General features: G+C 45.3%; 1 protein-coding gene across 9 annotated transcripts in view; it reads right to left on the bottom strand.

The window, feature by feature from the left end:
* FHOD3 (formin homology 2 domain containing 3) overlaps window positions 1-15565 on the bottom strand; it is a 498596-nt gene that overhangs the window by 189105 nt on the left and 293926 nt on the right. For all 9 annotated transcript variants that reach the window (XM_030925939.1, XM_030925940.1, XM_030925941.1 and 6 more), the window contains one exon: window positions 1994-2105. In XM_030925939.1, the coding sequence (XP_030781799.1) occupies window positions 1994-2105 (112 nt within the window). The remainder of the gene's footprint in view (window positions 1-1993; window positions 2106-15565) is intronic.

Here is a 15565-nt window from a genome sequence, read left to right as displayed (position 1 = left end):
CTGGCCTTAAACCTAATTGACTAGCCTTGGAAAAGCTAGATGTGGTTTCTGTGCCATCGGCATTCCTTATCAAGGATTCTAGACTGGCCCCATGATCTACTCTTGGCCATGAGGGTCTTTCTACCTAGCAGCAGAGGGCAACATGCTGTGGCAGAAGAAACTTGCCTCAGCCTGGGAAACACCTTCCAGACTCACAGCCCCTGACCATGTACTAGAGTTTGTCTCCCTCACATACCCGCAACGAAGAGACCTCAAGTTACCTCCTGGCCTGCCATCAGCCATACCTAGTGCTGACATCTGCCTGCGTGTTCACGGGTATAGGAGTCCCAGTTAAAGGTCCTGGATGCTTTTCATTAACTTTCATTTAAACTTCTAAAATAACTCAAGCTACTTTCTTTCACATTTGGATTCAGCATTCAAAGGTGGGTCTGAGTAATGCTAAATCACAGACACAACTGGTTTGAATCAAAAGTACAATTTAGGCCGCCCGTTTCTTCCTGACACATCCTAGCTGGTTTATGCATAAGTGTGCATGCACACACACACAACTATAAGGAAATATACCAACAGGTTAACAGTGATAATCTTTGTTGAGATTAGAGGTGAATTTTTTTTGTCTTCTTTAACCTTTTCCCAAGTTTTTATAACAGTAGTATTACAATTATAATCATAAAAAGAAAAAGGATTGTCAAGTTTTTGTTCTTGAGTCTTTGTGGGGATGATAATAATACATGGGTCTTACTGGGGAAGAAAACAAACAACAAAAGACAAAAGGATAAATATCATTTAAATTGGGAAGTATTTTAATTCCAGGCTTCCCAATATCACAGGGTCCACAGCATGTTACACAGTAAACCAGAGCAGAAGCTCATTCTTCGCCACGTGTTTGTGGCATGCCTGCTGGCTCTGGGCCAGTTAGGGTGCTGGGACACCATGCTGGGAGACAGAGACCCCATCCTTGAGCAGGCAACCTCAACTTGGAGAGACAGGGATGGGCAACACCACCACAGCAGAGAAGAGGTGCATACATGGGCTTTAAAAGCACATGCCCAAGGCAAGGGGGTGGGGGTGCAGCCGAGGTGGGAGAAGGGGGTGGCAGGTGGGCAGTTGAAGGGTGAAGGGTCCCCTTAGCCAGGGGACTGACTTTATGCTACAGGCACTGGGAAGCCACTGGCAGGTTTTGGATGTGACCGAACTGTTTTGGAGGGTGGCCAGGAGCACAGGTTCAACATAGTGAGGGCCTGAGTCAGGCAAGGCAGGGGATGGAAGAGAGGAAGGGAGGTTCTTTTTTATCTTGTTTTGTTTTTAATTATACTTTACGTTCTAGGGTACATGTGCACAACGTACAGGTTTGTTACATATGTATACATGTGCCATGTTGGTGTGCTGCACCCATTAACTCGTCATTTACATTAGCTATCTCCTAATGCTATCCCTCCCCGTTCCCCCCAACCCATGACAGGCACCGGTGTGTGGTGTTCCCCTTCCTGTGTCCAAGTGTTCTCATTGTTCAATTCCCACCTATGAGTGAGAAAACGCGGTGTTTGGTTTTTATGTCCTTGCGATAGTTTGCTAAGAATGATGCACACGTATGTTTACTAGGGAGAAGGTTCTAGAAACATCTGGGGGTCTTAAGCAATGAAGTATAGAGGGGAGGGGAGGAAGGAGCCAGGGCAACCTTGAACAACACAAGAACAACAGGAGGAGGAGCTGGACTTCTGTGTTTCGGTGGCAGGAGCTAGGTAGAGGCAAAGACAAGCTCAGCATCTGACCTCTCCCAGGTAAGCCCATGAGTGCTTTTCTTTCATTATCAAACCCCATTCTGGCCTAAGCTTTGTGTGCTTACTATCCTAAAAAATGTTTCTTGCAGTGGGAAGTCCACATCTCAGGAATTCTGTTAATTCTTAAATCTGTCTCAAACACGTACAACGCGGAAACCTCCCTATATTAGACACCTTCACCTTCACGACATAAGGGGGCAGGGACTACTCACCTCTTTTCGTGTCAACAGCAGTGACAGCCTGAATTAGGAGAGGCGCGTTGGACTCCGAGTACTCTACAAAGACGAGCAGCAGCTTCAGGGCTGTCTTCACCACCAGGCGGAACTGGCAGAAGAGATAAAACCATCACATCGCTGCCCAAGGCCCTGTGCACCTGAGAGCATCTTCCTAACCGCAGCTGGCACCCAGCATTTCCCAGACGAGATGCTCTCAGCGATTAAACGGATTGCTTCACAGATCCTCACAGTCCCTCATTAGACGCCTCAGAAGGCAGGTGTTAGTACTATCCCCATTGTGCAGATCAGGAAACTGAGGTACAAAGTTCCCTGTATGCAGTCACGCAGTAAAAAAACAGAACCAGGATGTGAACCCAGGACGCATAGCTCCAGAACTCACACCTGGCAACTCTCAAAACACGAGCATTTGCTGAATCAATTATATCTTCATTTTACCCCAACTATATAACATTGTAAGGTAGGCATAAGCACAGTCCTTACTTTTCCAGTTGAAGCAGAAATAGCAGGTTAAACAATTCATCCAAAGTCACAACAGCCAGCTTAGGTGGAAGGGAACTGGAACCAAGTCCCCCATTCTTAAAGCCAAGTAGAGAAGGCCTGGAGCCGGAGAACCCCTACTCCCTGGATCCAGGGCTCAGCATTTGCCAGGAGCCACATGAAGCCCAGAGGCCTTCCCTCACACAGGCAGAAGCCCCTCCCTCAGGGAGGTCACAGGTTATTCACCTACAGAAAACCCCAAACCTCCCAACTGAAGCGGCCACAGATTCCTAATCCCAGCTTTACCAGCCCCAGGGCTGCAGCCTTGGGGTTTCTGGGTCAGCCTCCGGGGCCCCTTAGGTGCTGGTGCAGGGACTTGCCCACAGTCTTGCCCTTGACTCCACTTCCTTCCAAAGCCTCCTCCTAAAGGAACCTGCACACCAACTACCTCAATCTTGCCCTTGACTCCACTTCCTTCCAAAAGCCTCCTCCTAAAGGAACTTGCACACCAACTACCTCCTCCAAATGGGTTCAAACTGTGCAGCTGAGAAACAGCAAGGTTGCCTTGGGCTGTACATTCCACCCCAAGCTGCTGGCTTGTTAGCGGCCCCATCCCGCTATGGGCAAAATGCACTTTCAAGGGTAGAGGGAGCTTATTTGCACTGTGGCTGCAGGACCTGGAACTGCACTTGGCGCAGAGAGAGCTGGAAGGTGTTTGCTGACTGAATAAATCCGTCAGTGTCCAGATCAATCAATCCATGACCTCTCGCCCACCCCTTGAGCCTGTATCACTGGTTGTGGCAAATCAGCTCCAGCTTCTTCCTGTGTTCTGTAGCCCAAGGAAGATTCTGTGCCTCTTGGACGCATCTGCCCACATCACAGTGTTAGGGAACATGGGTAGAATTTATAGGTAAATTTGGGGGAGCCCAAAGAGGGAACTGCGTTGTGCAGTCCACAGGGAATAGCTTAAAAACACCACTCACCCCAAGTCATTCATCCATATTCATGCAACCCTTTTACCCCCTTGCTTCCCTCTCCGCTGCTGTCATACCTACCAAGCACACCATTTGTCTTTTCCTCAATTCCACATCTCTTCCAGCCAGTGCCCAGGTGCACAGCTCCCCTTTATAAGGAAACTTCTTCAAAGAGGTGCTACAGCCCCTGGCTCTACCTCCTAACTTCCCTCTGACTCTTCACCTCAATTTGATAGGACTTCCATCACCACCTTGACAGATTACTCGTCAAGGTCACCAGTGGCCTCCATGGTATCAAATCCAGTGGTTACTTCTCTGCCCATTTTTTTTTTTTTTTTTTTTTTTTTGAGACGGAGTCTCACTCTGTCGCCCAGGCTGGAGTGCAGTGGCCGGATCTCAGCTCACTGCAAGCTCCGCCTCCCGGGTTTACGCCATTCTCCTGCCTCAGCCTCCCGAGTAGCTGGGACTACAGGCGCCCGCCACCTCGCCCGGCTAGTTTTTTGTATTTTTTAGTAGAGACGGGGTTTCACCGTGTTAGCCAGGATGGCCTTGATCTCCTGACCTCGTGATCCGCCCGTCTCAGCCTCCCAAAGTGCTGGGATTACAGGCTTGAGCCACCGCGCCCGGCCTTCTCTGCCCATTTTTACTCAACTCTCAGCACCATGTGACAACTAACTGGTCTCTCCAGAAACAACTTCCTCTCCCTCTGGGCAACCAAAGTCTCCTGAGTGGCTCCTTTTTCATTGGTTCCTTTTGGGTGCTCAGTCTCTCAGTGTGGGAAGACCTCTGAGTTCACTCTTCTTTACTCTCCTTCTCTTTCCACACTCTCTCTAGGTGAGTTCATCCAGTGCCCTGGTTTGAAAGTCCATCTAAGATCAGATGCTAAATATTGCATTCCAGCCCTGACCAAACACCTGAGCAGGCATCATATAATCTCCTGACATTTCCACTCAGATGCTAACAGATTCACTGTGGCCAAAACAGAACTCTCAGTTTTCATTCATGCTTACCCCCTTCCACCTACCACTCCTAGCCTGCTCCCTCCAAAGCCCCCACCTCAGGACAAGGCCCCACCACCTTGAGCACAGGAAGGGGTTCACCTGTACTTCCCTCACCCCATCTCCACAGCAAATCCACCGCCAGTGCTGCAAGAGCTCCCTTCAAACTCTATCCCAAACTTGCCCCTTTACATTCTCTTTGTCTATCACCCTGGACCACCACAATAGCCTAAGTGGTCTGGCCTTGTCCTTCTGAAGTCCGTTCTCCAAACTGCAGCCAGAGTGATCACTGCACCCTCCTTCTCTCAAGCCTCAATCACTCCCCATCATGACCAGGGTGCTGCCTGTCCCGGCAGGCTTTCTGTGCTGGCCTCCGCCAAGCCCTCTGATCTCCTTTCTTGACACCCCCTCTCCGGCCCAGTGCGCTTCACATGCTAAGCTCTATAGTTGTGTGAGTGTTTTTCACACAGCAAAGTTCATCCATGATTCAGGGTCTTCTCATTGGTTATTCCTTCTACCTGAAAGCCACCTGGAACCAGTCATCACAGGACTGACCTCATCCTTCAGGTCAGAGAAATTTTCATTATAGAAAATGCCTTCCTGACTCCTTTACCTAAAGGAGCCCCTTGGTCACCATCACATCTCCCTGTTCCATTTTTATTTATCTATTCTGAGATGGAGTCTCGCTCTGTTGCCCAGGCTAGAGTGAAGTGGTGCAATCTTGGTTCACTGCAACCTCCACCTCCCAGGTTCAAGTGATTCTCCTGCCTCAGCCTCCTGAGTAGCTGGGACTACAGGTGCACACCACCATGCGTGGCTGATTTTTGTATTTTAAGTAGAGAAGGTGTTTCATCATGTTGGCCAGGCTGGTCCTGAACTCCTGACTCCAGGTGATCTGCCTGCCTCGGCCTCTCAAAGTGCTGGGATTAGAGGCATGAGCCATCGTGCCCAGCCACCTCGTTTCATTCTTTTGAGACAGGGTCTCATTCTGTCAGCCAGGCTGGAATGTGGTAGTGCAAGCACAGCTCACTGCAGCCTCAAACTCCTGGGCTGAAGTCATCCTCCCACCTCAGCCTCTCGAGTAACTGGGACTATAGGTGCGTGACACCACACCTGGCTAATTTTCTTTAACACTTTGTGTAAAGATAGTGTCTCTCTATGTTGCCCAGGCTGGTCTTAAACTCCTGGAATCCAGCAAACCTCCCACCTCGGCCTCCCAAAGTGCTAGGATTTCAGGCATGAGCCACTATACTCGGTCTTTTTTATCCACATCCTTTATCATGACCTGAAATTGCCAAAGACACTTGTTCACCTATTATGCCTCTGTTACCCCTAAGAACGTAAGCTTCACAGCAGCAGAGAGGCTTTATCTGCCCCATGAGAAGGTGTTCAGTCAGCATATGTGTGAAGGGTAGGCCAGCCTGTCCCCCAGTCCATCCCCCTATGCTGTGTGGAGTGAGCCCTCCCAGCCCCCAGCCTCCCCTTCTCACCTTGTAGTAGCCCCCAGCAAAGCCAAGCCTCCCCACCCCAACCGTTGCACTGAGGGCAAGCCATGCCCTGGGCTGTTATTCTCAAGGTAACCTCCTCCCCACACAGGGAGCTGAGTACTTCAGAGTGTTGGGAAGTCTTCAGAGAGTGTCTGCCCTCATAACTTGAGGCCCACAATTGCTCCTCTGCTTCTATTCTGTAGGAAGAGACTACATTCCAGTGTATTTTTCTCAACTACATGGTTGGAGGTTGAAGGGGAAGGTATGGCATAATGAGTTGCGCTTTGTACATTTGGGGCTGAAGAAATTTCTTCAAGTAAATAAAAAGACCTAGCAAGTTCAGGCTTGGCAACTTCCTCAGTGGGTGGACTATTATTATGTGGTTTAAGCCTCTAAATGCCTTCCCAGGAAAGAACCTGGCTGCTGCCCAACCCACTCCCCCCATTAGCTGGTCTCAGCAGGGCCCCTTAGCCCACCTCACAGAGGCTCCCTCTGAGTATCTCTGTGGTCAAGGGGCCTTGACCGATACGGTCTCAGGCACCCAGAATCCCTAAGCCATTCTCCTCTGTGTGGCTCTCTAATTAAGAAACCACTGTTTTCTAGCAAAGCCTCCTTTTTCTATTGGCCTCAGCATGCCTGTTCCTGTCTTTCTCTCCTCTGTGACACAGGCTCTGTTTGGAGCTCTTTTGGCACTCTAATTTGTTTTTTAAAAAAAATCCCCAAACATCTTCTGATTCATAACTTTGGGTTTCTATGAATTTGGCTTCTATTGAGTTTAAGTTTATTGTGGATGTACTTTTGGAAGCTTTACTATGTAAATTAATAATAAGCATATTAGTTAAATCACGTTAGGAAAAAAAGAACACTAGAACATGAATTTTGTAGAAATGCATGGTACTAATTGCAAGCATGTACTAACTCATTGTCAAAATATGTCCTGCAGGATCCTCCTCAGAAATACCTTACTAGCATTACTGCATTGACTTGAAAGTAAAAAAGGTACATTCTATCAAAAGAACTCTATGAGCCAACCTCATTTATCCAGAAATCATTTACTCTGATGCCCTCATGTATCTGGAATGCAGTCAAAACCCTTGACAGCTTGAAACAACCACAGTGGAGGCCACACACCATCTCTTTCAAGTCCAAAGACACTGCTCACCCCGTAGCTCTTAAAAATCCACCCCTAGTGCCCCTTGCACTTATGTTAGACACATTTTATAATAAGTGGAGTGGATATTAAGATTCACAGCCCACATCTGCTGAGAAGAGGCAAATCGGAGAGGACAATGACAGAGAAGGAGAGGCAGGCCCGGTGTGGCAGCAAGAGAGAGTGTCACAAACTAGGAGAATGGATTAAGTTGCAAGGATGCCAGAGCACACACCACGGTGTGGCCCAGACATGTCAGCAAAGCATCACTCCAATCTGAACTGTCTGATTTTCATCTCTGCCTGGCATGCCTTCACGTGGTAATGAAGGGTTTCACTACGACTTATAGGCTCAAGCACCTGCCCATTTGTCCAGCACCGAGAGAAATCAATCAGAATTGATTCTCGATCTTATGGAGCATCCAAGGCCATGGAAGATACAGCAGTCACAAAGCAGTTACACAGGATTATAGGGCAACAAGCAGGCAGTGTCAGCATCAGCATTCTCAAGACAACCAAGCTGGCAGGGAGGGAGTAGTTTCCTTGCCTCTGGAGGCTCTGCATGGCCACTTACTAAGGCCTTTGCAGAAGGAATTCAGAGCCTGCAGCGGGTGGACTGGCTGACCCCACGGGTAAGGTCCCTTCAAATCCAAGATTCTCTGCTTCTACTTTCAACAACATCTTGAGTACGGGGTTGCTGAGGACAGATGAAAACAGCCAGTTTTCTCAGAGGACAGCTCTAGCATTATAGATGAGAGCAAGGCCCAGAACTGGATCCAGCCAGCCCTTTCCAGCTTCCATGGAGCTAAAGAACCATGTGATGGCTTTTGGGCTCCTGTTCACACAAACAACCCCACTCTCATTGGGCTGGAGAAACACACCAGAGCTCTAGATCCAGGCTTTGGGCTTTCTGTTACCTACATTTTCTTTAATTACAATCTAGGAAATACTAGTATTCTGTTTTTAGTTGTCCGTTATAATAAAGACTATGTTTGTGTTGTTCTAAAGCACGCAGCTAAATCACAGTATATAACAGAAATCTGAAATAATCCCCTTGCATAAGCGGGGTGCAAAAGCAGGAACATACAGATGGCTGTGAATTACTGCACATTTCATAATGATTTAGCACATTTTTGGTGTTACTGAGCTGAGCTTTACTTTCTGTTGCAGCTATCATTTTGCACTCTCAAAATCAAGGCTAAAAGCCTTCAGAGGACCAGAGATTCCCCTTGACCCAAGGAAGTGACATTTTCAAGTCAAGCCTCAGTCCAGGGACTGAACCTCCATATTCCATAAATAACTCAGGGCTCAATGTCAGCTCCACGACAGGGAGGCTGGGTTGGAGCCAAGGGTAGCAGGATGGTGTCAACAAAGAGCCTTGTTGCTGTTGTTTTATTTTCCAGGTCAATCCACAGGAAGAGTGTGGAGTTGCCTGTACAGAACCTATGTATCTAGATTTCAGATAAAACGTAATCACCAAATATGTGGGAGGGTAATAAAAAACAGTTTCTTAATACTTTTACACATAAAAACAAACTGGAAGTCCCTTCATCTTTTATTGCACTTACAGAAATGCAAGAACTATACTTAGCAGGTCAAATATGCTGCTCGTTAAGCAAAAATAAAAGAATTCCAAAAAATTTTCAAATTCCTAATTTTTCTTCTAAAAATTCAACAGCCATAAAAAGAAAGCAATTTCCAAACCTCAAGATTGAAATTACAAAGGGGGTTGGAAAACCATGCTTCATTTTATTTGTTTCATTTTCCACTAAAACATCATAAATATATGCTATATAAATGGATGCTGGTTATTAAAACTGAATTCGAAAGTGGTAAGATAACTTGATCTATAAAGCTTTACCACATTGTTTACAAGCTCACTAGCACTTTAGAACATACTAGTATTACTATAAAGAAAAAAAGATCTCAAGTGACTTAGGACACAAACTCTTTATTTAAACATTGTATCCCAATGCCATATACTTAAGCTCAGAATTTCTGAGCAAGCAGCTCAGAGTGCGCCCTAAAGTCTTCCTAACTGGTTATCAAACAATCCAACAGACATCCCAGACTCCAAATCTCTCCCTTCCCGACCTCTAACAGGTTATCTGCAACATGAGGTGGGTATTACCAGAAATAAAGAATAGGCATAAACATATTAACTAAGTACAGAACTCTGGGTCTTGGTTTGCAGGTGTCCTTCAAGGGACAGTGTGGAGACCAGGGTTGGCACATCTACCAGAACAGGAAGTCATGTGCACCAAACCCACATGGTCCAGCCTCAGGGCCTGATGGCCAACCTGCTTATGACACAATGCAATTTGCAGAAGGTATATTAGCCAAGTATAAGGCTGGGTAGCCCTTAGGATTTTACTAGTGAACAGGAAATCTTACAGAATGTAAAATAAAGCAGACAACACAAAATAATTAAAAATAACAATAAATAGTACTACAAATTAGCATTTTATCTCTCTCTCTCTCTCTTTTTTTTCTTTTTTTTTTCCAGCGCCAGGCTGGAGTGCAATGGCACCATCTCGTCTCGCTGCAACCTTCACCTCCCAGGTTCAAGCAATTCTCCTGCCTCAGTCTCCGGAGTAGCTAGGATTACAGGCATGCACCACCAAGTCCAGCTAATTTTGTATTTTTAGTATCTAAAATAATGTTTATTTAAATAACTATTTTAAAATAATCTAAAATAATCGTCTAATATGTTGGTCAGGCTGGTCTCGAACTCCCAACCTCAGGTGATCCACCCTCCTCGGCCTCCCAAAGTGCTGGTATTACAGGCGTGAGCCACCACACCTGGCTGGCATTTTCTCTATTGAGATAAAATTCTGGGGCTTAGATGAAGGTTTTATTACCGCAGAAAAGGCCTATATGACCAAGTGAATTTCTATCCTACCTTAACTCTGCTTATCTTTGGGAAATAGGATGCCTGAGGTCAGAAGTTTCCCCTCCTGACTAAACAGGGTCCAACTGCTGGGATCCAGGGTGGCCTCTCACTTGGCCTCTGAAGAGTTTCTAACTTCATTATCATCTAATTCTCATGCAAAAAGATACTTCCACCAGCACCCTGACAGTTGATAATCACCATGACAACAATCAGAAGAAACCATAAATGGACAAAAAGAAAAGTTGCATTCCAGTTTCAGAAGCTCCCCCCACTACCATTTCCAGAAAAGACATGACTATTCCTTCCCTTGCTTTTAACGCCCCAACCCCTTCATTAAAGATGCCCTGTATCTGTGACTTCCCTTGAACTGAGGAACTGATTTGTGAACCATGCTTCCACTTCTCAATTCCACAGCCATCGAATAAAGCCTGCACTGCTTGGTGCTCACTTTTGGTTTTGTGTATTCGCTTCACAGCACAATCAGAGAAACACTCCCTTTTGCAGGGACTGGCTTTGTCAGTAAGAACTTCTTTAAAGAACCATTAATAAAAGTGGACAAGAATCAGAAAACATCCACTTGGTTAACTTTCCCTTAAGACATTCAAGGTAATTATGAATAACTGACAAAAAGTAACATGCGGCTGGGCATGGTGGCTCGTGCCTGTATCCCAGCACTTTGGGAGGCCGAGGTGGGCAGATCACGAAGTCAGGAGTTCGAGACCAGCCTGACCAACATGATGAAACCCTGTCTCTACTAAAAATACAAAAACTAGCTGGGCGTGGTGGCACGCACCTGTAATCCCAGCTATTCAGGTGGCTGAGGCAGGAGAATCGCTTGAACCCAGGAGGTGAGGTTGCAGTGAGCCGAGATGGTGCCACCACACTCCAGCCTGGGCGACAGAGTGAGACTCTGTCTTAAAAAAAAAACCAAAAAACAAAAAAAAAAAAAACAAAATGCACATCTTTTATTGTCTACTTAGGAATACCAAAATCCCTGCACTAACATATTGCCTGAAGGAGCACCTTGGTACACCAAATGAAATTCTTGGTTGAGGGAAATCAACAAGATTGGGTACTTTCTAGTTGGCAGCATTCCCATTTTCAAATGCAAAACTTCACATTCTAAGGAGGCTATGTAACTTGTCGCATAGCTCATTTCTGGAAGAAGTTAAAGAAAAACCCAGGTCAATCTGATTCTTTCCACTATACTATGGAGGTTTCCATCTTTCACTGTGGTGCAAAAACTTAAGCCTTGGGAAAAATGTGAGTAATATTATCTTCTGAGTAACAATAAAGGTTAAAGAACTCTCTTAAGTAAATAACCAGCCCTGGAAACATGACAATGAACAGCTAAATCCCAGGTCTGGCAAACGTGCTGTTAGAAGAGTGTGGCAGGCAGCTCACATCTCTTTGGAGTAGGGGGAGAAGGGCTGGCAGACGGGGGCTGGAGTGGAGAGTGGCAGAATCCTGCAGGCTCCCAGAAGTCTATGCTGCTTCTGGTTCTCTTGCCCATCCAACTCTCCTAGAAAAGGGTAGAACATCTCTCTGGGAGGAACAGCATGCTGCCTACTTTGTTGTTTTTGCATTTCCCTAAATGTTCTTGCAGATTGAAGCCACCCACTTCTACTCTTCCTCCAACTGCTAAAACTCAGCTGGTTGCCCTGGGCTACAAGGACAGAAGAGTCAAAGCTGTACCCTTAGTTTCAGCTTCTTGCATTCACAAGGATAATGTCTTTGTAAGTTAAAATTTGGGTTTATCAGCAAGCCTATTAAGAATTGAGGAACCACAGTCAGCTCCCTGAAGAGGATCATCTCAGAGTGAATGGAAGAAACTGCTGTTTAGCCCTGTGTCTGGAGACCCGTCTGGACAGGGGGGCCTCTTCAGCCTGCTGCCCTCTTTGAGGCCTGGCCTGAATCACTTCTCTCTCACTCTGAGATCTTCCTAAAACAATAACTAGTGAAACTTGCTTTTTCCCTTTTTTCTCCTACTGAGATTATTCTCACATGGGGGCCTCTAATATATCAAATCAGTGAGAATGAGTGTTCTGGGTATGCACAGCCAAGTGGCCGGCAGAAGAGCAACAGCCCTAAGGGAGAAGCTGGCACTTTATACCCACAATGACTCCAACACAAATATTACATGACTATGCCATTAAAACCCACAGAATTTTAGAAATCTCATCTAATATAATGTTGATAAACATGCAAAAATTCAAACACAACCTCATTCACTAAACTATTCTTATGCCATTAGAAACAAGGCTCTTTAAATACAGCATAGCATTGGAAACAATTCAATTAACAAGATGAGAAAAGTCAAAGGAATAATAGTACATTCATATGACTGTACATTATGTAGGCATTAAACACTGCAGTTTAAAAATGTTGTAGTAACACAGGAAATGCTTAAAATATACTTAGAGTTAACTTTGTAAGAAAAATTCAAAGAAAAATCAGAAGAAAAGGTACCAAAAAATGATGACCTTTATGTGGTAGTGTTTCCAGGTAATTTTTATTTTACATTTTTTGTATTTCTAAAGTTTTATACAAAGAGAATATGTTACTTTTATAATCACAAAAAATTCAGTAAATGTTTTAAAAAGTTATTTTTTACCATCAAGATTTCCATACTACACCAGTAAACTTTGGCTATTTTAGTTTTTTGAGATGGGGTCTATGTGTTATTCAAGCTGATCATGAACTGGGATCCAGGGATCTTCCTGTCTCAGCCTCCCCATAGCTGGGACTACAGGCCAACATGCCCACTTGCCATATTTTTTCTTTAATCTGTTATCTTTAACTGCATTATTAAAAGAATTAGTCTTAATCAAATTTCTATTAATGAAACATATTTCAATTCAATTAATGTGGGAATTATAAACACAACATCCAATATTAAGGATGGATTTAAGACAATAGTACAATTCAAGGAACTAACTAAATGTTCTAGTAACTCCCTTTACCTGGACCATATGGAATTTTCTGGCTGAGTATATCTCACGTTATTGGAGTGTATTTACAGTGTTTTTATAATATTAACAATTGGACTTCTGGCTTCCAGCTGGAAAGATGTCGAGTGTCACTCCCAACCTAATAATAAGAGAGACAAACAATCTTTCACACCATAACTTTTCTTGAGCCCATCATATAGCTGGGGTTGCAGGAAAACCAAGTAGCCTGAAATCTAGGGAGGGAGTGTGTTCTCTACACCCAGAAAGGGTGAGAGGCCAGCAATGGACTATCTGAGGCAGGGTAGGGGAGGAAAATGAAGCCATTTATACAAAGCAGTCGGAAAAACTCAGGCCAGGCACTGTGGCTCATGCCTGTATTCTCAGCACTTTGGGAAGCCAAGGTGGGAGAATCACTTAAGCTCCGGAGTTTGAGACCAGACTGGGCAACACGGTGAAACCCCATCTCCATCCAAAACACAGAAAATTAGCTGGGTGTGGTGGTGTGTGCCCTGTAGTCCCAGCGACTCAGGAGGCCGAGGTGGGAGGATTGCTTGAGCCTGGGCTGTCGAGGCTGCAGTGAGCCGAGACTGTGCCACCGTACTCCAGAATGGGTGACAGAGCGAGACCCCATCTCAAAAAATAATAATAATTAAAACAATATAACCTCAGATAATAGTTTTAGCAAATCGTCAAATGTCAACTGTGGGCTACCATGAGAGCATAAACCCCTTTGAACTGCAGACACAAAGGGATTTGGCACCCACCAGTAGGCTGCTCTCCATGGCATTCACAAAGAAGCAGGGGGCAGGGCTGGGACCAAGAAACTTTCCCAATAGTGCAGGCTTGGCGGTACACAGTCACACAGCAGGCAGAACAGCAGCAACCCTAAAGGAGGAAGGGAGCAGCCAGCACTGTGAAAAGACGGGAAACCCCAGCCAGAGCCTTCTCCCCATTGAGACAAAAGCCTTAAGCCACAGGGAAGGTCGACAAGGTGATGGAGGAGAAGGGAAAAGAATAAAACCCTGTACTCCTGAGGGCAGGGACAGGAAACCATACTGGGCATCTCTTGTTGCTTAGTGTTTCACATCTTCTTCACTATTATAACTCCCATTTTAAAGATGAAAAAGCAACCCACCCCAAGGATGGTGCAGGCATGTGTGACTCCAGAGATCTGGCACTGACTGTCAGATGCAGCATATCTTGATTCCAGGAAGGCCTTGTGAACGCAGTGAAGAAACACAGCTGGATGGTCAGAGTTCAGCAGCTTCCCACTAATTGCACAATGACCCTAAAATGCTCTGACTGATCAGTGTCAACCTGCAGGCTGCACTGGTTTATGCATTCCTTGTCTCTGTCCCACTACATTTTCATCAATGGCATGGAAGATCTGCTTATTCATTTTTTGTTAAATAAAATTAGCACTAACAATTAATAAGAGAAAGAGGCAAAACAGAATTCTTAATTATCTTGAGGCTGGAACTCTGGCCTACAATCAATGGGGGAAAAATGCAAGCCCTGTATTTAAATGTGAATCAATCAATCACAGACATGCAGAATGGAAGAAACTGGCAGATAAAAATGTGTGACAAAAATCCGGAAGGCTTAGTGGATTGCCAGTTCAAACTTGAGGCAATACCCAGGGCTGCTGCTAAAAGATGTAATAAATCAGAGGGGGGATTTGCGGAAGAATGATATCGTATCCCACCTACCATATTACTATTCTTTGTACTACATGAACAGAAGAGTTGGTAACCAGTATGATGAGGAGCTGAAAATTATGTACCCAGGTACTATCTGTAGCAGCCATCAAGTTTAGCTTGGACAGGGTTCATTCACATCGTGACTGCCTTTAAATACTCAATGAGCTTCCACAGCAAGTCAGAGTGTCTTGTTCAAGAAAGCAATGCACAAGCATTTGGTTAATGACAGGTAATGCATGTCCCAAAAAGGAAGGCTTTCCACCAATTCCAGCATGCAACAGTATCCATGGGCAACCTAGGCAAATGATTTGATGGTCCCTCTGCCTCTAGCAATATCAGGAATGGGATTGAAGATGTCAGGAACACCTTTAACATGACATTGCCATTTGTTCAAGGCTAGGATTCCATTATTTACATTAAGTAACTTACAAAGGTCTTCAGTTCTCACCCCCACATTTGGGTCATCTGAGCAGATCACACAACAGTGCCATGCCAGTGGCTCCAAGACCAGAGGGCTCACCGCATCTCCTCTCCTCGTCCAACAGCCAGATCTCCTGGGGCACATGGAGCACCAGGCTCTATGGCACTTAACTCTCTTTGGAAATACATCCTTCATCTCCAAACCAGTGTGTCCAACGTTTTCTTGCCAACAAACCCCAATGTCCAACTCTTCAACTGCCAGAGGCACTGCCGTATTTATAGCTGCAGAGTCAAACTGTGACCCCCACCTTTGGTTCCTTTTATTTTCTTATATCTAGAAATCTCCTCCTAGAAGGCTAGTCCTTAAAATGTCTCCATTTTTTCATTATTCTGTTTCTACTGCTACTCTCATCTCACAGCTGTGATACTGAGTTAACCCTTCCCACCCAGCTTTCCCATCCCTGTCAATTTCCCCTCCTCCACCACTTTCTAGACAACA

The sequence above is a fragment of the Rhinopithecus roxellana genome, chromosome 21 (assembly GCF_007565055.1).
Source record: "Rhinopithecus roxellana isolate Shanxi Qingling chromosome 21, ASM756505v1, whole genome shotgun sequence".
Taxonomy (NCBI): domain Eukaryota; kingdom Metazoa; phylum Chordata; class Mammalia; order Primates; family Cercopithecidae; genus Rhinopithecus; species Rhinopithecus roxellana.
This window is presented reverse-complemented; position numbering and strand designations above follow the sequence as displayed.